General features: G+C 43.8%; 1 protein-coding gene across 1 annotated transcript; it reads left to right on the forward strand.

Annotated features, from left to right (window-relative positions):
* The first annotated feature begins 4,093 nt into the window (after nucleotides 1–4,093).
* PARK7 (Parkinsonism associated deglycase) lies at nucleotides 4,094–21,106 on the forward strand. The gene is made up of 7 exons (XM_069477316.1): nucleotides 4,094–4,208; nucleotides 5,185–5,297; nucleotides 6,583–6,684; nucleotides 10,174–10,233; nucleotides 11,156–11,225; nucleotides 14,914–15,000; nucleotides 20,723–21,106. Exons 2-7 carry the CDS (start codon nucleotides 5,208–5,210, stop codon nucleotides 20,881–20,883), a joined length of 570 nt encoding a protein of 189 aa, XP_069333417.1. The 5' UTR covers nucleotides 4,094–4,208; nucleotides 5,185–5,207; the 3' UTR covers nucleotides 20,884–21,106.
* The last annotated feature ends 2,353 nt before the right edge of the window (nucleotides 21,107–23,459 follow it).

Genomic DNA, 23,459 nt, shown 5'->3' on the forward strand with positions numbered 1-23,459 from the left:
GGAAGTCGGCGGGGTAGCTGAGACACACAGGTTCCAGGATGGCGGGGACACACTCGTGATGCTCAAAAGGAAGTGACCTTTCGGGTCAGTTTCCCCCAGGCCGAGCCCAGCAGCAGCAGCACACCTGCCCGGGACCACGCACAGGCGGCTGGGAACGCACGCACGCCCCGCCCACTGCAGGCCTGCTCGGCCAATCCCGGGCGTCGCCGGGACTGCGCGCCACGGCCGGCGGAAGTGGGCCTGACGTCACTGCGGGTCAGCCGGCCCATTTCCGGCGCCCTGTATGCCGTGGGAGTTGTGCTCGGTGGCCCCCGCTGGGGGGCTTTTCACACTGGTGGGAGCAGAGGCGAAGACGTTCCCGGGGCCCCTCACAGACCTCGGTGTCAGAATTTCCCCCCTTGCGCCAGCGCTGCCTCAAATGTCAGGGCTCGCCCACTCTTCTCTGTTCTCGCCGACCTAACCTTTTGGGGGCTCGGGAGGGGAAATTCGCCGTTCCTGGACCTCTCTAGAGCAAGCTCTGAACCTAGCCTTTACTGGATGTTGAAAAATACATTTTAGTGTCCCAAAGACCTTTCTTATGCCCAGTAACTGCAGTTTAAATTTTTCTTCAGTGAAGCTGGAAAGGTGAAAATAATAACCACTGCACATGAAATTTTACATTTCACTATTTTTGTCTGGTGAAATGACTTTGATATGTGAAATAAGTTTAAAATAGGGATAAGAAATACTATTGGCAACTATAGTGTTATACAAATATAAAGCATTAATCTATAGCGATAATCAAAAAAAGCTGTCAACATGGGGTGAAGTCAGGATAATGCTTGGTCAGCAAGTAGTTATCGAGCACTTGCTGTATGCCAGGAACTATAATAGATGCTGGGGATTCAGCAGTAACCAAGACCAAGGTCACCTCCTTGAGTTCATAGGACTAGAGGGTAGGCAAGACAGTAAGTAAACTAAAGACAAGAAAATGCTAAGATGAGAAGGGCTATCAGTGAAATAAAAGGATATTAGAGAATGATTTGTTAGAGTGTTTACTTAGCAAGATGAAATGCCAAATGTAACAGCTACCCATAGAAAAATAATAAGTAATCTGGAAGTAGTTTCTTTGCTATTGTGATCAGGATAATTAGGGGAGGAGTCGTGTTTCAGAACCAGGCTCAGAACTCCGTGGGTGGCTGTTGCTAACATTGCCAACGCCATTTCTCCATTATTGGCTTGTGAGCTCGACAAGGCAGAACAATATATCTTCATTAAATGTTGCAACTGTTGCAAGAAACCAAGCTCCTCGAAAACAGGGAAGAGTTTTTAGTTTGTAGTTCTCAAAATACATAAAGACTTATCAAATGTTGAGTTTAAGAGGTAGTGGATGATATGGGGTTATTCTGCCAGGAAATAGGGGACTGAATGAGGAAGTGTCTTCACTGCCAGTACCACTGCAATATTTTTTGGTAAATGGTTTAATTTTTTGGCTTTGTTCTATAAATGTGTGATGAGAAATATGTGTGAACTGTAAAAAGAGTGTCGTGAGTGTTACTGACTTATTATTAAGTAATACTGACAAGAGTATATATGGTGAGTAGAGTGTGAAATTTGGCATTAGAATATCTGAATTTGACCAAGACTGCAGGACCTTTTACAGTCATTTCGCCCTTCTGGACCTCAATGTTCACATCTGCAGAATGAAAATTATGATAATACTTGCTAGGAAGTCCACATATAATGTCTAAAGCCAATAAATGAGAAAGAAAATATTAGCATACTGCTTAAAAATACTGAGATAATTACCAGAAGAAATAATTTAAAGAGTTGACAATATTTGCTTCTGAAGAGCAGGGCTGAGGAGTAGGAAAGGACTGAGTCAAGGCTGCTGCTGCATCAGTTAGCTACTGCTATGTAGCAAAACCTGACTGCTACAGTCTGCCATTTGGCTGTGGTGATTGCTTCGGGTTGTTAGTTGTGCAGGTTGGCTGGGGCAGCTCTGTTCCACATGTACTCATTCTGAAACCCAGGTGGAGAAGACAACAGCACTTCTCTGGGTGAAAGTTCTTTCTATGGCAATTCAAAAGCTCAAGAGCACAGGCCTCATCATCAGGTCAGTACTTTTTAAGGCTTTGATCAGTCATCTGTTAACATTCCACTGGCCCAACCAAGGCCAAACCCAAAATCAAGGGACAGAAAGAACACTCCACCCATGCTGGTGGAAGGTGAAAGACTATTTCTGAAAAATAATCCAATCTACCATGAGTGATATTTGAGTTTTAAAGAAACTGTATGTAATGTATTAGTTGGATAAAAATACCCATTTCAGAGCTCAATGGTAATGCAGGTATCTCAGGAGTGTGAACTCTGGTTCATTCTCTTTCTCATTGTTGAACCATCTATTTTGCCATTCTTACTCTGTCACGGCTGTCCCATGCTGTAGACCACCAGCACAGTTGTCTCCTTTTAAAAGTTTACTACAGGAACTGGAGCAAAACAGCATGCCTTCTTTTGGTTTTCCTTCCATCTACCTAAATCCCTCTGTGAATCTGCAAGCACACATCTGACCATTTGCCTCCTCTGTCACTCCTATTTTCCACACTCCTACAAAGCTGAAAGGGGGTGGCTTTTGCTTGCTTCTTTTGCAAATAGCCAGAGGTGAAGTCATTTCAGAGCTCCTAAAAGTTTCTTCTTAAAATAAATGATTAAAGACATTTATTTCAAACTTTTGTGCAAGTGCAGAATGTTGCATAATTGACTCTTTGCAATTTTAAAAAATAAATACAAAACACTTTCACCACCATTTAGTGCCTTGTAAACTAACAAAGAAAAATAAAATATTTCTTGAAAATAAATGATTTAATATCTAAATTGAAATCTTAAAAACACTGATATATTTAAAATACAGTTTGATTTCTTGCATTACTGGTGAGAGTGCTAAATGGCTCAACCTGTATGGCGTTGCTCAAATGTATTTCCCACTTCTGGGAATTTCCCCTCTGGTTATACTTGCACAAGTAGGACATATGTATAAGGTTATTCCATGCAGTGCTCTCTATAGAAAATGATTGGAAATAACTTGTGTTATCAGCAGGGCACCAGCAAATAAACTACGAAACATGTCCAGGATGTACCTATCTGAAAAATAAATAAAATGAGGAAGTTCTTTTGGATAGGAAAAGCTCTCCCAAGATATTCACTTAAGTGTGTGTAGGTGGATGGGGGACGTGCAGAACAATGTATATAGTCTACTACATTTTTGTGGGAGAAAGAAGGAAAATAATATTAATAATATATACTTGTATTTGCTTGTGCTTGCACAAGGAAACACTGGAAGGACGCACAAGAAACCAGCAACGTTGTTACCTGCAGGGGATGGGGATAGGACTGGATGGGGACGTATCTGTTTAACGTAATACTTTCCGTTTTGATTTTTGAAACTTGTAAAAGTATTAATATTTAACAAACATTTTTAAAAATTTGAGATTATTTCCTCGTTAGTATACTGGTGAAAAAAATTGAGATTATGATGTAAACCTACTTAACAAATTACTTATTAGACTTATGTGACCAGCGTTGCTGTCTGTCATCCTGTGGGTGCAGTAGCAGGACCTTTAACTAGCATCGTCGAGAGAAACTGACACCCAGAAAATTACCGTGCGTGAATAAATGCCCGACAGAATCGCCGGGACCTGGAAAAGAATCCCCACAGATGGGAGGCGAAACGAGAAGGCGTTCGGGACAAGCGGGACAAGGGAAAGGGAGACAGGAGTGTTCACAAGAAACGTGAAGGAAGGTTCTAGTTTATAAATACGCACAGCTCAGACAAGCCACGGCCGCTCCAGAGACCCGCTTCGCGCCACTGGGCCGTGGCAGAGAGAGGGTTAAACCCAGCGGGCACCCGGGGCAGGTTGGACTGTGCCATTCGCGAGGCGGAGTTCCGTGCGGGCCCGTGAATCCAGGATTGCGGTGGTGCCGCGGAAAGACGGGCCCCACTCCCAGCCGGGATCCGGGGTGGGCTCGGCCGGACGTGACGCAGCGCGCCGCGAAGCAACGCGAGTCTGCGCAGTGCGCGGTTGAGGGGCCGGGCGGCGCGCGTGCGTGCGTGCGTGCGTGCGTGCGTGCGTGCGTGCGTGCGTGCGTCCGTCTCCCTTCTTTGTAGGTAGGGGTGAGTCGTTCCCGGCTGGCCGAGTTGCTGCGTCTGTAGGAAAAGACGCGGGGTACAGGTCAGGGGAGTGCGGCGCTGCGGGCGGCTGGGGGCGCTGGGCCCATCCCGGGTGCGGGGCCTGGGCCGGAGCCGGCGCTCGCCTCGCGAGGCCCAGTCGGGTCCGGGCGCTGGGCCGGACCCGCCGGGCGTCCGTGCGTTTGAGAAACACGCGACGTTCTAGCATAAGCAGATACTGTGATTTTCGGCCGCCAGCCTGGTAGCAACGCTAAAGCGTCCCAAGTGTTTTGCATGACTTTTCATCTGCTTGGAACTAGTTAACCTTGTCCGTGTTGAGATCACTTTATTATAAAGTCTGTTTTGCACGGACGGCGAACTCTCTAGAAAAATAGGCTAAAAAAGCCCCAGAACCTCGTTTAGCCGCTGCTGTGTACAATGAGAGAACTTTGTGGGCCGATGGAATCTAGTTGGGTTGACTTCAGTGGGGATTTCCGTCTTTCCTGATCATAAAAAAAAGTTTTCAGACATTTAACAACTCTCCCCCACCCCGCCCAGCCTTTAGTACAGTTATTGGAACTAAAAAAAAAAAAAAAAAATCCCCTCCAAAACTCTTAACAGGTTAGTTGCCAAAAACTGTTTAAATTAGTGCCCATGAAATTCAGTTTTTTCATTTCTCTGAAATGGTACTTCAGAAAATACTGTATCATCTCCCATTGTGTGAAATGCAAGACCCACGCACTTGTGTTTTAGAAAACTTCATTTGTGATATGTTATTAGAAATTGGATTTGAGAAAACATGGTAGAAGCTGTAAGCAATCTGTGTTTTCATCTCAGGAATAGAGTAATTGAAACTCTACTGTGTAAACCAATGTTAATCTAAATTGCTTTTCTTCAGTATCAGTTGTGTTTGTCTATCAGAGCCTTTTCCCTCAGATACCTAGTTACTCTGTTTGAAAATGTTCCTAAACTTAAAAATTTTGAGTATTCCAGGGTTGTGGTGAAAGTTTTTTTAACCGCCCCCCCCCCCCCTTCTTAAGTCTTTAAGAAATATAACATAAAAATGGCTTCCAAAAGAGCCCTGGTCATCCTGGCTAAAGGAGCAGAGGAAATGGAGACAGTCATCCCTGTAGACGTCATGAGACGAGCTGGGGTAAGTTTTCCATTGCTTTTTGCTTTCCCCATTTTTTAAAATTTTTGGATTTTTTAAAAGTTTTAATAAAATGGTATTCTTTGAAATACTTCAAACATACACAAAAGTTCACAGATTATATAATAATAAATACCTGTTTACCCACTGCCCACATTTAATACTTGTTAACATCTTGCAATATTTCTTTCAGACTCATTTCTTAAAGAGCAAATGTTTTAAAGAAATATACTCGAAGACCCGTTTGTAAATTTCCCCAATCCTATGCCTGTTCCTCCTTCCCTAGAGATAACTGCCGTCCTTACATTGATGCATATCCATCCCATGCATGTCTTTAAAGTAGCATTAGACTGTGGTTCTCATTCTGCATGACTATGCATTACACTTCGCACTTACTCTGTGCTAGGCGTCAATCTAGGCACTATGACAACCCCATAAGTTAGATATTGAGGCACAGAGACTCATGAGACTCTAAATAATGTACACACATTGCAGATTTAGTAAGTACAAAAGCCGGAACTCAGACCCAGGCAGTCTGGCCCCAGAGTCTGTTAACCCTACATTCTTCTGGTTCTCAAAAATGAAGATACATGTCAATGCAGTTAATTCATTTAAAATTGCTGCTCAGTATTGCATAGTATCAATATGCCACAATTTATCCATTCTTCTAATTACAGCATTACAATATTGTAATAAATATACTTGTATAGGTTTCCTCATGCAAATGTGTGGAGGTTTTTCCAAGCTATATATTAATACCTAAAAGTGGAATCGCTAGGCCAAGAGACAGCCCATAGTCAGCATTACTAGGTTTTGCTAAGTTGCTCTTCAGTGTACCAATTTGTAGTCCCACCAGCAGCATAGGAAAATTCCTATTTTTCCAGCACCAGCGCTTAGTATTGTTAACTTCTAAAATTTTTGCAAGATAAAGTAGTATTTTGTTGTTTTAACTTGCATTTTGACTTTACAGAAATACCATGAGGTTTAAATGGCCACAATAACCTTGTGAGATGGGTTATTAATAGGATGATCATATAACTTATCACCCAAACCAGAATACTTGGGGGAGAAAGGGTGTTCTAACCACACAGGGTGCCAGGACAGCAGCTATAAATTGGGTCAGACCTAGTTACTAAATATATTTAGCCAGTGTATTAGCTTAAATTTAGCATGGTTTTATTGCAGTATTTTCGGACACATTACTTTAAAACACAGGGCATCTGTGAAAATGTTACCCTAAATTTATGTTTCAGTGTTCTTAAATATCATAATGATGTCTTTGTCTTAGATCAAGGTCACCATTGCGGGTCTGGCTGGAAAAGACCCAGTACAGTGTAGCCGTGATGTTGTCATTTGTCCTGATGCCAGTCTTGAAGATGCAAAAAAACAGGTTTGTTCCTCATACATGGAATTATTCCTTCATATGGCTTCTCTGATTAGTTTCTTGAGATGTCTTTTGGCTATATCTAAGGCAATTGTTGGTACAGACCTATTTTAAGAAAATCTTTTTGCTTAGCTGTTTCCCCCCTGAACTAAACTGGGAAGAAGAGGACTTGGCCTTTCTGCTCTATATCCATAGAACTTGGCTATTGCTTGATACCGCAGGCTCAGTAAGTGGGCGGGTGGATGGGTGCGTGGCGGATGGAAGGATGAATGGGTGGGGGTGGGTGACTGGATGGGCGCTGTTCTCTCATCAGTGTCCCGGCTTACACAGGCACACAGGCATCCTTGCCGCCTGTTACACACTTTCACCTGATAGGAGAGAATCAACTGCCACATCTCCCACCTCTTTTTCTAAAGCTCCTCTTTGCTTTTCTCTTTACAGTGACACAGATGTGTGATTTGTTTTACGTGGAACAACCCACACTTGATTAGTGGTTGGATTAAGGGAGGAGTAAGAATCCTACTTAAATTGTATCACTTTTTTCTTTGTTTTGTTATTTTTCTCTCCCTCTCTTTTTTTTTTTTTTGTATCACTTTTTCAGTATCTTTACAATGATGGTTCTTACCTTTAAGGGCAAAGAGCACTTTTGGGAATCTGTCAGGATTTGTGTCCTCAGAAACATGCCCACCCACAGACCCTTTTGCACACCCTTTCACGGGATCCGGTGACGGGTCATCTTGGTGGGAGCATGGGCTGTCCCCTCTGGGAGCAAAGTCACAACAGGAAAGGAGGCAGAAAGGAGGCCTGTGAACGGCTAGCTGTGCCCTGCTGACACATCTTGAGTATGGTTCCCCACACCAAGCTGTCTTCAGGGCATAGAAGAAAGTTTATTCCTTTATAATAAATTCAGATATTTCATTGCTAGCTTGTGGAGAGTTTGAATTTTGATATTTACATGTAAGATGTTGAAACTTTATAAATTGTTTTTGTTTTATTTTTATTTTGTTTTTTGAGACAGAGCCTCGCCCTGACACCCTGGTAGAGTGCAGTGGCATCATTGTAGCTCATGGCAGCCTCAAACTCCTGGGCTCAAGCAATCCTTTTGCCTCAGCCTCTCCAGTAGCTGGGACTACAGGCTTGTGCCATGACACCTGGCTGATTTTTCTGTTTTTAGTAGAGACGAGGTCTTGCTCTTGCTCGGGCTGGTCTTGAACTCCTGCGCTCAAGTGATCCTTCACCTCGGCCTCCCAGAGTGCTGGGATTACAGGTGTGAGCCACGCCTGGCCTGTTAATAGTGTGTTACAAGTGAGAAGTAGAAATGAATATTGGTTTTTCTCAGGGTTTTTTTTTTTTTTTTTGGTTCTGTGCTATCTGGCTATTTTAGAACAGTGGTTACCTGTTTATTTTATTTATTATGTATAGTGATTAGATCAGGGTAATTAGCATATCTACCATCTCAAACATTTATCATTTCTTTGTATTAGGAACATTCCGTCTTCTCCTGTTTGAAACTGCGAAATATTATTAACTGTAGTCGTCCTACAGTGGTATCTAATATTAGAACTTATTCCTGCTTTCTAAATGTTATTTTGTATCCTTTAACAAATCTCTCCCTATCCCACCCTTCCTTCTACTCTTTCCAGCTTCTAGTATCCTCTGTCCTACTTTTTAGTTCTTTCTTTAGCTTCCACATATGAGTGAGAACATACAATATTTATCTTTCTGTGTCTCACTTACTTCATGTTTAACATATTATCCTCCAGTTCTGTCCATGTTGCAAATGATAGGATTTTATTTTTTATGGCTGAATAGTATTCCATTGTGTTTACCACATTTTCTTTATCCATTCATCTGTTGTTGGACACCTAGGTTGATTTGAAATCTTGACTGTTGTGAATAGTACTGCAATAAATGGTGGGGGTGCAGAAGTCTCTGCAGTATACTGATATCCTTTCCTTTGGATAAATGCCCAGTAGCCGAATTCCTGATTTATGTGATAGTTCTATTTGTAGTTTTTTGGGGAAGTGGTTACCTTTTGTGCGTATGTACTGTTTGGTTCAGATTCTAAAAGGAGTGAAAGAAATTCTGTAATTTACACATTTTCTTTTTAGTTTTGAGTTTTGGTTGGTTTTAAAATAACAGGATGTTTATGGTCTTAAAAAGTAATTCTAGGCTGGGCACAGTGGCTCATGCCTATAATCCTAGCACTTTGGGAGGCCAAGGCTGGAGGATCACTTGACGCCAAGAGTTTGAGACGAAGGCCGGGCGCGGTGGCTCACGCCTGTAATCCTAGCACTCTGGGAGGCCGAGGCGGGTGGATTGCTCAAGGTCAGGAGTTCGAGACCAGCCTGAGCGAGACCCCGTCTCTACTAAAAATAGAAAGACATTATATGGACACCTAAAAATCTATATAGAAAAAATTAGCCGGGCATAGTGGCGCATGCCTGTAGTCCCAGCTACTCGGGAGGCTGAGGCAGTAGGATCGCTTAAGCCCAGGAGTTTGAGGTTGCTGTGAGCTAAGCTGACGCCACGGCACTCACTCTAGCCTGGGCAACAAAGTGAGACTCTGTCTCAACAAAAAAAAAAAAAAAAAAAAAAAAAGAGTTTGAGACGAGCATGAGCAACAAAGCAAGACCCTGTCTTTACAAAAAATAAAAAAGTAGGCATGGTGGTACATGCCTGTAGTCCCAGCTACTTGGGAGGCTGAGGCAAAAGGATTGCTTGAGCCCAGGAGTTTGAGGTTGCAGTGAGATATAATGAGGCCACTGCACTGTAGCCTGGGTGACAGAGCAAGACATTGTCTCAAAAAAAGAAACCAATTTCTATTTTGTAATTTCAGCAAGTTTGAAATTAATTATATTTCTAAAATGTTTTGGTGTTTGGGATATTAAAATATACCCCCCTGCTCATATTTCATCAAGTTAAAAATATTTTTTTCTACACCTTTTACTCAAAACTTTCTTTTAATTTTTTAAATTGCTATGTACATTGTTATTGAAGAATGATTCATACAATATATATATAATGCCAAAATGTTAAATGTCCCTTTCTTATTCTCCCTCTCCACCCCCACCCCAGCCCACACTACTCCCATTAGCAGCTGGAGCATCTCCTTTGTCTCTGCACACCTGTATACACCAACACGTGGGGTGTGTATGCAGTGTTTATACACATGCATACATTCATCTATCTTCATTATATTTTTTTGTTTTTTTACAGCAATAAGTATACTACACCTGCTGTTCTGCAACATGGACACCCTTTCGTGTTACTGTATACTGATTTTCTGCATATTCTGCTAGTTGCAACAAAATTCCATCATATGGATACACCTTAACTTACTTAACTGTTCTACTGTTGGCAGATATTTAGATAATCTCCTGTATTTTGCTTGTGTCCCACATTTAAAATAGGAAAGTGTTATTGGACTCTCACTTTAATGTACATTTGAAACGAAATGTTTTTACTTTTTTTTTTTTTTTTAAACTGTTACAGGGACCGTATGATGTGGTGGTCCTGCCAGGAGGGAATCTGGGTGCACAGAATTTATCTGAGGTAAAGACTGTTCTCAGTTACACCCCAGTAAAGCTGGGGGGGTGGGGGGACTCTATAGAAAGTATTTCAGCATCTGCTCGTGTTCTGTTGGTTTTGCTATTTTTCAGATATTTCAGGGAGGAGGCTATGAATACAATAGAAACAACTAAAATTAACAAAATGCTGTACTGGCCTTGACTCAAAACAATATTTTTAGTAACATTTGCTGTGAAAGTAAGCTGAATTGGTAGAACAATTATTTGTGAACAGATTCAGTGAGTACAGTCCAAAGGAAGACTACTTATTTCTTTCCCCCTGCAGCAGCAGAATGATCTGATTGTGTGCTTTGGGAAGGGCCAGGCATTGAAGGAGGAAGGGACTGGCTGTCCACGCGGCAGTCAGGGTTGAGGGAGGCTGGGGCTGAGAGTCACCAGCAGGAATAACATGTCATCAGCGGGGCCTCTGCTGTTTCATTTTAAGTTGTGAGCCAAGAGTCAGCCCCTGAGAAGCAGGTGGGGGAGGCCAGTGGGTGGGGCAGGGCAGGTAGAAACACTCAGGAAGCTGGTGAATTGGGTGTTAGGGATCATGTCCTGCTAGAGTCTGTTCCTCTCCCTGCAAACACTACCTTTCCTCCCTTCTGTTTCTTGTTCCCTGGAGTATAAAATGGCAAGGGTCAAATGTGCCCACGGGAAACTGCTTTTTTTCCCCTTATCTTTAAATGTGGAGGAATGCCTTTCTCATAATAAATGCCTTGCTTGGGTTTAAGAATACAGACACATTATGAATGTGCTAATTTTTATATTAATGATTAGAAATGTTGTTAGAAAATAGGTCGAAGAGCTTTTGTGGTTTAAGCTAAAATCAGATTCTACTAAAGTTTCCTGGTGAGAGATTGGTTTGCGGCTTAATGGTAACTTGATATATTTTGGTTTTCTTTGACTAGTCTGCTGCTGTGAAAGAGATACTGAAGGAACAGGAAAAAAGGAAGGGGCTCATAGCCGCCATCTGCGCAGGTAACGTGCAGCCTGTGTTAAGTGTGTCGTTGGTTGGTGGAGTGAGTAGCCTTTCGTTACAAGGTTTTACTCCAAATAGTTCTTCCCTTTGTAAAGCATGAAGGGCATCTGTGTTGATGTATTTAGTTTGGGTGGCATGAAGTCGGTGTCATTTCAGAAATGAGTGCAATTGTTCCCTCTTCTGCTTCAGTGCCTTTGATCTACATTCAGTGAAACTTAGTGTTTTCCGTGTTTGGTTGACCTCAGAGCAAAATAAGGGCCTCTGGAATTCAGTAAACAGCTTGTTACAGCAAATCTCTCTGCCAGAAAGTCTTTTTGCCAGCACAGAGTCAGCAAGAATCTGTCAGACACAAACATAACAGCTCTGCCCTGTGCCTGCCCTGCACATTCAGAAGCCTCACGGTGCTTTCCGCCTGCTTCCTGGGCGTTTTCTGATTCTGTGTTGAATGATCTTGGGCACCGCATTATCTGCCATATAATTTAGAATAAGGTCATTTGTTCTTCATAGATGTCCCCACATCTTTGTAACTTAAGAATATTTTGTTTTCTGATACCATTTTAAAATCCATTCTTGTTGCTTTAATATCAGATGATATTCTGCCATCTTGCATTTTTCCGCAGTGTGATTTTTGCCCATGCTTTCCTTTTTACAGGTCTTTATTAAATGTTTATTAAATATTCAAACATTTAATAGTGAATGAATGAAGAGTGAATGAATGAATGGATGGTTTTATAAATTACGTGGTGTTTTGTTCAATACAATAGACTTTTTTTTAAAAAGTTACGGGCCAGGGATCCTAGGAAATTTGCATCAGAGCAATCAGTGTTTCTCAAAGTCTTTCTTTCTCAGTCTTTCTTTCAGTGGGTTCGTCAGGTCAAAGCAGATACTACTAAGATATTATTTGCCTTTTTCTTTCTCATTCTTGCAAGAGTGACATCAGAGTATGATGATGCCATTCTTGTGTTTTAAAAATTTCCCAGTTTATCAGTCAGGGTGAATTTATTAAAAAAAAAATTCCCAGTTTTAATTTATAACATGGCAGATATTGATGGAAGTGACCCACATAAAAGCTAAAGAGATCTTAAGCCGTAAATGTTTGAGAACTGCAGCATTAGGGACTGGGAGGACCACGGAGGTGACCATCCTGGCCCTGTCCTTGGGGTCACAAGAATCAGGGAATTGTCCCCTGCCCAAGGGTACTGCAGTCTCTGCAGCCCAGGGAGCTGTACTCTTTGGGGAGAAGGTCAGAGATCCTGTTAGTTTGGTTTTCTTTGACTAGTCTGCTTCTGTGAAAGTAGACTCTTTCTTAGGTGCTTTGACCAAAGGAAGAAAGTAAGGGTTTGGCCTGGGTTTGTTCTCTTACAACTCTGCTGAAGGTAAAACTGCATGTCAGTGCGTCCTTCTGTGCCACGAAGGTAGCAAAATGATCAGCCACATCTGGTTCGCTATTTTGTGGTCAGGCAAACTTGAATGCCTTGCTTGGAAGCATGTGGACCTTATAATAATTTAAATTGACATTAAAAAATAAACAACACTCTAGCAGTTTATACTGTTGAATATCCTGCACCACTGTTTGAGGCACTACACAAAAATAGGGAAAAGTGTGATAATGAGCCGGGTAAAGGCAGTAACTCAAGTGTGTAATGGGATTGGAACAGAGGAATGATGGAAGAGATTCAGATTTTTTAAATCAGCAAACAAAAAAATCAGTTTATTCTTCTAAAGTGTTGCAGTTAGGAATTGGAAACTGTTTTTTGAACTGAAAGAGTATTAGCTTAGCCTTTAATATTGAGTAAATGGGCAAGACAGAAATTGGAAGGGAGACTATCTTGAGAAGAAAATTAAATGAGATTTACTCGGGGTGGGGGCGGGGGGAAGCTTGGAGGTGAAGGTGGGCATGAGGTCTGGGCATCAGGGCTCCAGGAAGGAGCCCTTGGACACCTGGAGGAGTTGGGGGGCGGGATGTTGCTCAAGGTGTAAGTGTTTTATAAGTTACCACAGGGTGGCACTGTTGGTTTTGGTTTCTTGGACTGCAGAAGGGGATTTGGTCAACTTCACCCTCACAGTTCCATGGTAGTGCAGACTCGGCAGCATTCTCATGCATCAGAATTTCAAGTAATGGGAGTACTGAATGTCTGTGTCATCTTCTAAATAGGGTTCTTAAGTCCCAGAAAGCAGTAATTAAGAGCTTACCGTGATGAGTAAGCTATCAGTAAATTCCTACATCCAGCTGTAACATAAATTTATTAACATTATTGTAGGCAGCAATTTTATCACCTTGAAGGGAGCGGTCTAAAAATTCTAACTCATTACATGATCACTCTCCTCGCTGTACGATCATCTACTGAAGTTTACTTTAAAATATAGGAATTTCTTACTTCTTAAAATCTTAACAAATAAGAAAGAAAGGTAATTTATGAAATCATTCAAATAAAAATCAAGTGACAGTCATTCAATTTTTATAGACTTTTACAGTTTGCTACCATACATAGCTGTTGCCTTGTATGTAGAATGAAAGTAACAGGAAGGGAGACATATATTTGAGGCTTGATTTAAGAGCTGTAGATCAGGACATGGGCTGAAACTGACACCTGATATTAGGCAGAAAGCTTATGTAATTAGGTATTTGTGTGTTTGTACTGTTTGTAACAGCTATGGTCTGAGGGTATGTTATATAACTACTTTTTCTTGGATTCCTGTTGAAAAATGAAAGGTCAGTAAGACTAAGTCTTAGGTTTGCTGAAGCTAAATGTATACAGACTGTACTGTAGGGTCTTAGCCACCCACAGCACCTTAAGTGTTTAAAAGGTCAAGATGCTGTTCTAACATGTTTTTCTAGGTATGACATGAGACCTTAGAAAGAATTTTTTATTGTGTGGCTTAGAGAAAAAAGGTACAATAAATACTTTGTAAAAAGTTTTAAGATAGGGTAATAGTTAAAGGTATAAAACCTTTTCGGTTTTAATCTTTATTTGAGGACCGTTACATACAAAATATGCTTGTGATCATCACTGAAGTTGACCATTTTCAATGAATACATTTGGATAAAAATCTCAAGTTAGTACCTGTAAATAAAGTGATGCTGGTGCCTTTACGTCTCAGCCCGTAAGGCATTTCACAGGTATCTCCTTCAGGGAGGGAACAATGTGCTGTTCATATTAATCACCCTACCACCTGGTATATTTGGATGGATAGATGGATGAATGAGTTAATTTTCCATTTTTCATTTTCAAGTAGAAAAATAAAATTATAAAACAGCAATAATGTCCAGAAGTTCAGAGAGTACCACTTGCCTTTAATATGTAACTAAATCTTTCCTTTTGCTAAGAGTGAAGTAAGAAGTTAGCCCCACCCCAAGGTGGTCTCCCCCTCCTTTGGACTCCTGGCACATTCAGTCCCTGTTCTTGGGCAGGGGGCTGGAGGGAAGTGAGCATACTTTGTTCATCTGGTGTGCTCTACTGGTATCAAGGTAAATCTTTTTGATTAAATGGTTATTGAAGTATTTAAGCAAATGGTTTGTTATAAACATACTTTACCTCTCATACTAAGGAGTGTTTAATTTCAGACTCATAACTATACTTTAGGTAAGAGCCTCTTGATTTTGAAGAATACTTTTGCTATTGCAACTTTTAAAACATGGATTTTTCTATATCTGCACTTAGATCTTTTTATTGATCTTATTTTTAGGTCCTACTGCTCTGTTGGCTCATGAAATAGGTTTTGGAAGTAAAGTTACAACACACCCACTTGCTAAAGACAAAATGATGAATGGAAGTAAGTATATGCTTGTATTTTAATGTACGAAAAGGCTGTCTCAGAAAAACACGCCATTTGGCATTGTTTCCCAATGAGTGCAATCCAGTACGTAGGGAGTCTCCGGGGGCCACGGTGTGGTGAGGCCTTGCTCGCTCTGAAGGTATTTTTGCTGAGAGGTGGCCCTCACCACGGGCTAGAGAGGTGGTGCGTGCCAGCCACTCTGTGTGCTATGATGGGGGCCGTGTGGTCTGCACCAAAGGCCTGCCGGATTCCATCGTCACAGATGAAAGTGATTATGAAATGCTGGTTTAACTGGTATTTTTACTAAATACATTGCCGGCTGCCTGCGGGTAAATTTTAAACCTCGACAGCCATTTCAGAAAGTGCCCTTTTACCCTCAGTCCAAAGTGAAGTGAACATTACTTTCTTTACTCAGAGAACACCCCAGTGGCAGCCTGTTCCCTTGATGACATGTTTCTGTTATAAATACCAGCTAGACATGTAATTTTTACTGTCTTTATAAAAGCGATTTCTATTCATGGTAAAATTGCAAATAGTAGAGACGAGGGGGTGAAGTAAAATGAAATTCTCCTCCTTTCTCTATCTTCCCCAGCCCCTGCCACTGCTCAGAGGTAGCTTCTGTTAAAATTTCCTGTGTAGCTCTAGAATTTTCTCTGTACATACTCATTGTCCTTTTTTGTTTAATATTTTTACTCAAATGAGATCACTAAATCTTGTTCTTCAGCTTGCTTTTTTAACTTAACAATATATCTTATGTTATCTTCTTATAGCACATACAGATTTAGATTTGCTTCATTCTTGTTAAGTGCTGTGTGCTAGCCCAGTGTTTGGACGTGTCATATTTAACTGTTCTCCTTCGGGCGGACACGTAGGTAGTTTTCCACTTTTTGCCCTTAAAAACCATGCCATAATGATCATCCACGAATGCCATTGTGAACATATCTGGAGCTCTCTTTTTAAAAGAAAGTGATAGCTTTTTCATTATATTGCATATTCTTTTTTTAATTAATGAACTTTATTTTTTGTAGCAATTTTAGCTTCACAGCAAAATTTAGCTGAAAGTACAGAGAATTCCCATCTGCCCCCTTGCCCCCATGCACAGCCTCACCCACTGTCAACATGTCGTACCAGGGGGTGCGATTGTTACAGTCAGTGAATCTATACTGACACATCATCATCACCAAAGCCCATAGTTTACATCAGGGTTCTCTCTTGGTGTTGTACATTCTGCATATACTTAAATTTGATCCAAAGTAGTACTTCTCTTAAATATCTATAATTTTATTTTAGTTGCTAGAAAGATAGTAAATTGTCATTAAAACTATCTCTGTGAAAATTGATACATTTTTTAAAAGGCTTCTGGGCATTTTAAATATAGGAATTTACTTTGAACTATGGAGAGATTTTAGAGGGTTAGAAAGAAATGGAAAGAACAGAATCAGGCTTTCTTTATCTTTTAATGCCTCAAAAACATTGAAGTTGGCAGGGCAGGGTGGCTCCCGCCTATAATCTAGCACTTAGGGAGGCTGAGGTGGGAGGATTGCTTGAGGCCAGGAGTTTGAGATCAGCTTGGGCAACATAGTGAGACCCTTGTTTCTACAAAAATTTTAAGAATTAGCTGGGCATATTGACATGTGCCTATAGTCCCAGCTACTCGAGAGGCTGAGGCAGGAGGATCCCTTGGGCTTAGGTATTCAAGGCTGCCATGAGCTGTGATTTCACCACTGCACTCTACCCTGGTTACAGAGCAAGACGCTGTTTGAGGTTGATCGGGAATAGAAAAAATTAGATTGTTAATTCTCACAAACTCGAAGTTTAGAAGCACATTCACCTACATTACCTGGGTGGAGCCTCCTGGTCCCCAGTGTCCAGCAAGGCAGGTGTCCTCATCCTGGCTTCACAGGTGAGACTGAGGCTCAGAGAGGTGAGGCGACTTGCCCAGAGGCAGGCCGGAGCTCAGGCCAGCCCTCTGCCTTGCATCCAATTCTGCCTTCTGCCCCTCCCCAACTCCGCTGGAAAAAGGCTCCCACACTCATTTAAGCTACCAGGCATTGAATTTAGCCAGTAAGTCCTATTGTAAGAAAAAACATTTGAAATTTCTACCCCTTCAGAACATTCTGAGAGGTGGAGCTGTGATCATCACTGGGTAATCTACTCTGGGTGAGGCCCTTCTGCTTTGTCTCTGCATGAACTTAATAAATCAGTATGAAAGTTTTTTCTCAAATAGGCAATTGAATCTGAAGGGCAAAATCTTTCAATTGTGCAGATTTTAAAATAAATAAATAACTTAATGTCTTATTTCCATTCTCGTTTGTCTGTTGTTGTGGTAAGCATTCGAATACCTGATCACATAGCCGAGCTGTGAAGAGCAGGGTCTCTGGAGCCAGACATTGTGGGGGTGGCTCCCAGCTCTCCCACTCACTGTGGGCAGGCTCCTTTATCTCTCTGAGCCTCAGTTTCCTCATCTGTCAAATGAGGATAACAGTGGCACCTGCTTCAGGACCGTGGTGAAAAGGCTGCCCTCACCCCGCTACCCTCTGTGGTAATAGCCCCATTGTTTAGTACTGTTTGTTAGATTAGTGTCATTCCCATTTTACAGAAGAGAAAAGTGAGGCTCCTGGCAGTCAGACAGGTGCTAAATGGCAGGCTTGGGATTTGAACCCGGAACTGCTGTGCTCAGGAATCCGCTGGCTGTTCCTCAAAGGGCTGGGTGGCAAACATTTCCTGCTTCCCAGGACTGCAGGTCTCTGGCTCGACTGTTGTCACTCCAGAGAAGCTACAGACAGTTCATGAACAAACAGGCGTGGCTTTGTGCCCGTGAAACTGCATTTGATGAAACAGGCAGTGGCCGGGATCTGGCCTTTAGTTGCTGACCCCTGTGCCCTAAGCCTGCCCCGGTGCGTCTCTCTGAAGAGACTCCCTGGTTTTGGGGTCTTGGCTTAAAATTAAAAAAAAAAAAAAAAAATCAATGACTTATGCTGGTTTGAACTTGAGGCATAAGATGTGTCCATTCACCACCCCCCCTTCCCAAACGTGTGCCCTCCTGGCACTGAGGGGGCAGGGTTGTGTCATCTTTCTGTGCCATGGCCACTAGGTGGAGGCAGTTGATAAGTGTAAACCTTTTGCTTTTCCTGGTTGAAATTTTGCAAAGAACCTTAGAACCTTTAAGGGTATTTACCTAGTTTAAGCCCTGCTTGTAATATTGTAGCCACGAAGGCATTGTTAAGTGAACCATTTACCACCTCGAGTGCATCTCACAGCGGCCCTGGGAGCCCCAGCCCAGCCGGTTTTCTGATTTAGCATTTAAAATGGCCTTGGCCTGGTTTAGCCATCAGTAAATGATCCTAGATTATGAAAACCTTCTCCCCTCAAACTAGGGAACCTCTTTTCTCTCTACAGTAGTGTAAATATGAAATTTTTTATGTGCTCAGTTATTTCAGTGGCTGACTTGATTTTTAATGAGATAGGAAGACAAGTTACTATAGATACTGTTAATTGATCCACTTGAAAAGAAATGAACATTCATATGTGGTTTCTAAAGCTCATTCTTCTGTCTTACGGGAGGTCATCAGATGAGTGTTTCTGTGTGTGTTGAGCAAGCTTTTTTTCCTGAGCTGCTGCCTAGTGCCAGGTACTGGGAACAGAAAACAGAACAAGATGAAGCCGTGCGCTGGCGGCGTTCCCAGATATGGGGGTCTGCGCTGGGTCGGGTGGGGCAGGTGGTCAGAGCTGGGTGCGTCAGGACATAGCAAGGTTTCACAGAGGAACCTGGTCTGCTTTAACCCCTCCCTTAAATCTGTTTGTCCTCTATGTCCCCCAGTCACCCAAGACAGACAACTGGGAGTCTCCTTGAAGTCTCCCCATGTCCAGTCCTTCACTAAGTTCTGGGCACTTTTTGTCACTAAGATCCATGTCAGACCGTCATTTCCTTTTGATCACCACTGTCACCTGCCTAGTCCAGGCCACCACTACCTCCTACCTGGACAGCAGGTTCCTTTCCTTTCTCTTCTAGTTCTAGTCCAGTCTCGGTTTGAAGGCCAGACCCCAGAGGGCCTTGAGCGCCATGAATGGAGTTCAAAGTCACTTCTAGGTGCTAGAGAAAGTTGGTGTGCGCTTTCCTTGGGTTGGGGGGTGGGGGACCTGGATGTGCTCTGCCTTACACTCTGGGAAGGTACCTTTTGGGATGCTGAGCATGGGTTGGTGGGGTGCAGAACCGGGAGGGACAGCTGTCACAATGCAGAGATCTCTGCGCAGTGGACAGGTGCGGAGAGGGGAGATGGAGTCAAAGAACGGGCATTCGTTCATTGACCTCACACTTAAGGGGCACCTCCCTTGTGCCATCAATGTGGTAGTCCAGACGGGGACAAGTGAAGGCCCAGCCCTTTTAAAGAATAGAGAACAAACAAGGAAACAAATTGTTTACAGACTGTGTCAGTGCTGGGAAGGAAATAGAGTGCTGTGATAGAGTAGACAGAGGGACCTGATTTAGAGAGGGGGTCACAGATACCCCTGGGGGGGTAGATGTTGATGCTGAAGCCCAAGGGCTGAGGAGCTGGGAAGAGCTTTCTGGGCAGAGGGAGCAGCCTTTGCAGCAACTGTGGGGGCAGGAAGGAACTTGTTGTGTTCAGCAAGGCGAGCTCCAGGTGGGAGAGTGATGGGGACAGGTGTGGGGAAGGAGGCGGGGGCCCGGTCAGGTGCGGCTCTGTGTGCAGAGGGGGCGGAGATGACTGCCTGGTGTGGGGGGAGAGAGTAGGAAGCCTGTGTGGGGAGGAATCCCAGCTTTGGTATCATATTTGCCAAGAAATAGCCAACTAGGGGGACGCAGAAGGAAGAAGTCCCTGAGAGGTGAGTGTGGTTTCTCCCTCTGCACTTGTCCCCCGACCCTCCACCTCCACTGTGTTGTGCTGCGATGGTTTGGGTTTGCTTTTGAGGCAGCAGAGAGCGGGGTGCGGGCTGTGGGCTCTGAACTCAGGCCATTTCTGCCTTTGTCATTGCTGCACCTCCTTGCCCTTCCCCAGCATTTACAGATTCACTCGAGCACTGATTGTAAAATAGAAATGTGGGCCGGGCGCGGTGGCTCATGCCTGTAATCCTAGCACTCTGGGAGGCCGAGCCGGGTGGATCGCTCAAGGTCAGGAGTTCGAGACCAGCCTGAACAAGAGCGAGACCCTGTCTCTACTAAAAAAAAAATAGAAAGAAATCATCTGGCCAACTAAAATATATACAGAAAAAATTAGCCGGGCATGTGTAGTCCCAGTTATCCGGGAGGCTGAGGCAGTAGGATTGCTTAAGCCCAGGAGTTTGAGGTTGCTGTGAGCTAGGCTGATGCCACGGCACTCACTCTAGCCCGGGCAACAGAGCGAGACTCTGTCTCAAAAAAAAGAAATGTGGATAACTAGCATTCACTCTGACGTCTCCTTCAACACTTACTGAAGGTCTTAGCAACTGCATTTAACTTAGGCATATTTGCTTCATTTCAACAGGTTTCATTTCACCCTTTGCTGTGTCCAGTGTCTATAATGTCACCATAAGGTGCAGAGCTTGGAGGGCCTAGAAAATGTTTCTGAATGCTATCTACAGTTTTTTTAAAAAAATTAAATTAAAAAAAATTTATAGGGGACTACTAATATGCTGTAACAGTGAATTGAATTGCTGAGTAATAGTCATTGTTCTCGCATAGCCCATTAGGATGTAACCTTTTTTCATTTTTACCTGCCAGGTCATTACAGCTACTCGGAGAGTCGCGTGGAAAGGGACGGCCTGATCCTCACAAGCCGCGGCCCCGGGACCAGCTTCGAGTTCGCGCTCGCCATCGTGGAGGCCCTGAATGGCAAGGAGGTGGCAGATCAAGTGAAGGCTCCACTTGTTCTTAAAGATTAGAGCGGAAAAAATTTGACCATCAGAGAAGTAGGCCATGTGTAATCCATTCTCATTGTGTTCTCTGAAAACGCGGGTAGGTTAATGTGCCGAGAAGCTGCCCTCGCTGCTGCTTTCGCGGAGTGTAGTTGTGCAGTGACAGCTACGCGGAGATCTCTCAGCCCACACATCGTGTCTGTACATTTCTGAGCCTTGTTTGCACAATAAACGGAATTTAACAAACTACTGACTGTTTCTTCTTTTGTCTTTTTTGTGAGACCAAGTTCATCGTCAGCTTCACATGCAGCTCGTAACTGCCCCTGTAGCTACTGAGAGACAAGAACAACGAACACGTACCCGGCAAGGAGGAAAAGCATAAAAGTGAAATTTTGAGAGGCTTGTGATTTTCTCCCATTTATTCTAATGTGCCATTAAAAAATACCAATGAAGCTGGCTGTCATGGTGAATTTTTGTAAACCAGTTCCTCTTTTTCCTTTGTGGAAAGAGTCTTCGGATAGAACTGAGACTTTTCAAGTCCCAGCACCTGTTTTCCCTTCCTCAGATAATAGCGCGGGGCGTTCCGTGAGCTCCGCCCAGTTCCTGGTGGGCACGTGACCCAGGCCCGGCCAATCAGAGCCTCCTGTTCCCCTCACCACGTGACCCAGGTGAGGTCGGTCAGTAGATGAGATTTAAGTCGAGGGCGTCTGTTGTAGCGGCTGGTGTTCTCTCTCCCCGGAGTGGCCAAGGGGATGTGCCGTCCGCCTGCAGCCATGGGCAGCCGTCTTGTCACCGTGAGGAAAGAACTTGCCCGAGAATGGCCGATTCCTGGTTTGGAAGGCAAGGCATATGTTCATTTTTTAAAATGCGAACACATGTAATTACACATTTTGACAAGCACACGAAGGAGAAAAGGCTAAGGGAGAGAAGCCACGTGGCAGGGTGGGGCGGGGTAGGCCTCGGAGGAGGTGGCGTGTGAGCTGACAGCTGGAGCAACGCGCAGGTTCGTCAGCTCCGGAGCTGTTTGCCCAGCCAGTACGTGCTGGGTGCCAGGCCTGTGCCTGGTGCTGAGAATAGCCGCGGAGAAACGCACAGTCTGTCCCTGAGCTTATAATGTGGGAGAGGGAGGGAGACGAAAGCCGATTTAAAAATATGTACATTCTATGAAGGAAAATAGAGTAAGGAGGCAGTGACGGGGATATTTTCTGCATGATGGTCAGAGAAGGCCTCTCTGAAAAGAGGACTTGGAGGAAATCTTAGCAAACTTGGGTGTGACAGAGACACAAGCAGGTGTCTGTTAAGAGCATACCAGGCAGAAGAGACAGAAAGTGCAAAGGCCCTGAGGTAGGAGTGTGCTTGGGGCGTGGAGGAGCAGTGGGGGCAGGTTAAGGGGGAGTGGGTAGGAGGTGACCTTGGAGAGGTAGCCAGAGCCTAGTGAGCTGTGAAGACCTAGAATTGACTCAGGGATGGGAACCATGGAGGAGAGACGTGACCCCAAGGCTCGCTCTGAGGAGAAGGGGCCAATGGGAGCAAGCGCGCTCCCCAGGGCAGGACACTGCGACTGGTGGGGCTGGGGTGGCAGCCTGGGGACCCAGGTGGGCCGAGGGGAGGGGCGTTGAGGGCAATTCCCACATTCTGATTTGAACACAGGTCAGGTGGAGATTCTGTGTCCTGAGAGGGTGAAGGAGCCCTTGGGGAAGGCCTTGGGGTGAACTTAGGGTTCACATTGGTGAATTTAAGATGTTCCTAAAATACTCTTAATAAGGAAAGAAAAACTGGAGACTTGTTACTTTGAACATTACAAGTTGCCAATCTGAAAGTCACTTACTTGTCACTTATTAATACTGAGTGTTTGTGAACGCTTCCAAGTCAGCTGGGTGTTTTGCCAGCAGCCCCTACCTCTGAATAAGCTCCCTGGAATTTTAGCGATATCTACAGGAAGGGAGATAGTGAAAGAGATTAGCTCTTTGAATGTTTGTGCCCTCAGGACAGCAGGAAAAGGTGGTTCTAGATGGACATTTCTAAAGAGCATGTCTAAGAGAAATCAGTGTTATCTGAGCCCTGGCCTTGCGGTGAAGGTTTCTTTTCCTGACAGTGTGTGGGGCGGGGTCTTCAGCAACCAGCTTTATCTAAACCGTGGGCCTTTACTGGCCCTTCTTGAATTACCAGCTTTCCGCATGTTGATAACATTTAAAAAGCCTCCACCCTCTCTATCTGCCCCTTCTTTCCTAGGCCAAACAAACCTGCTCTCTAACTTCTAGTAAGGAAGGGTGGGTGGTCAAACAAAGAAAAATGGGGAACCGAAGTGCTGTGGACATGGTGGTGGCTTGACTGACTCAACCAAGCCACCAGTCAACGTCACTCTTGGAGACAGTAACTGCAGCTTTGAGGGCCCAAGTGGCTTCCCCAAGGCCACTTGGAGAGTTAGGAAGGAGGCTGAGTCTAGAAATCCAGTTTCTTGCAGGACAAGCAACTGACTCGAAGCAGTGGCTTGCTGGACAAGAGGCTGCGAGCCCTTGACGAACCGAATTCCCAGAGGCCCTGGTCAGGGCGTTGACCCAGGGAAGTGATGGCCAAACTGCTCTTCTGAAGGTAGGTTTGTT

This window comes from Eulemur rufifrons, chromosome 8 (assembly GCF_041146395.1).
Source record: "Eulemur rufifrons isolate Redbay chromosome 8, OSU_ERuf_1, whole genome shotgun sequence".
Lineage (NCBI taxonomy): Eukaryota > Metazoa > Chordata > Mammalia > Primates > Lemuridae > Eulemur > Eulemur rufifrons.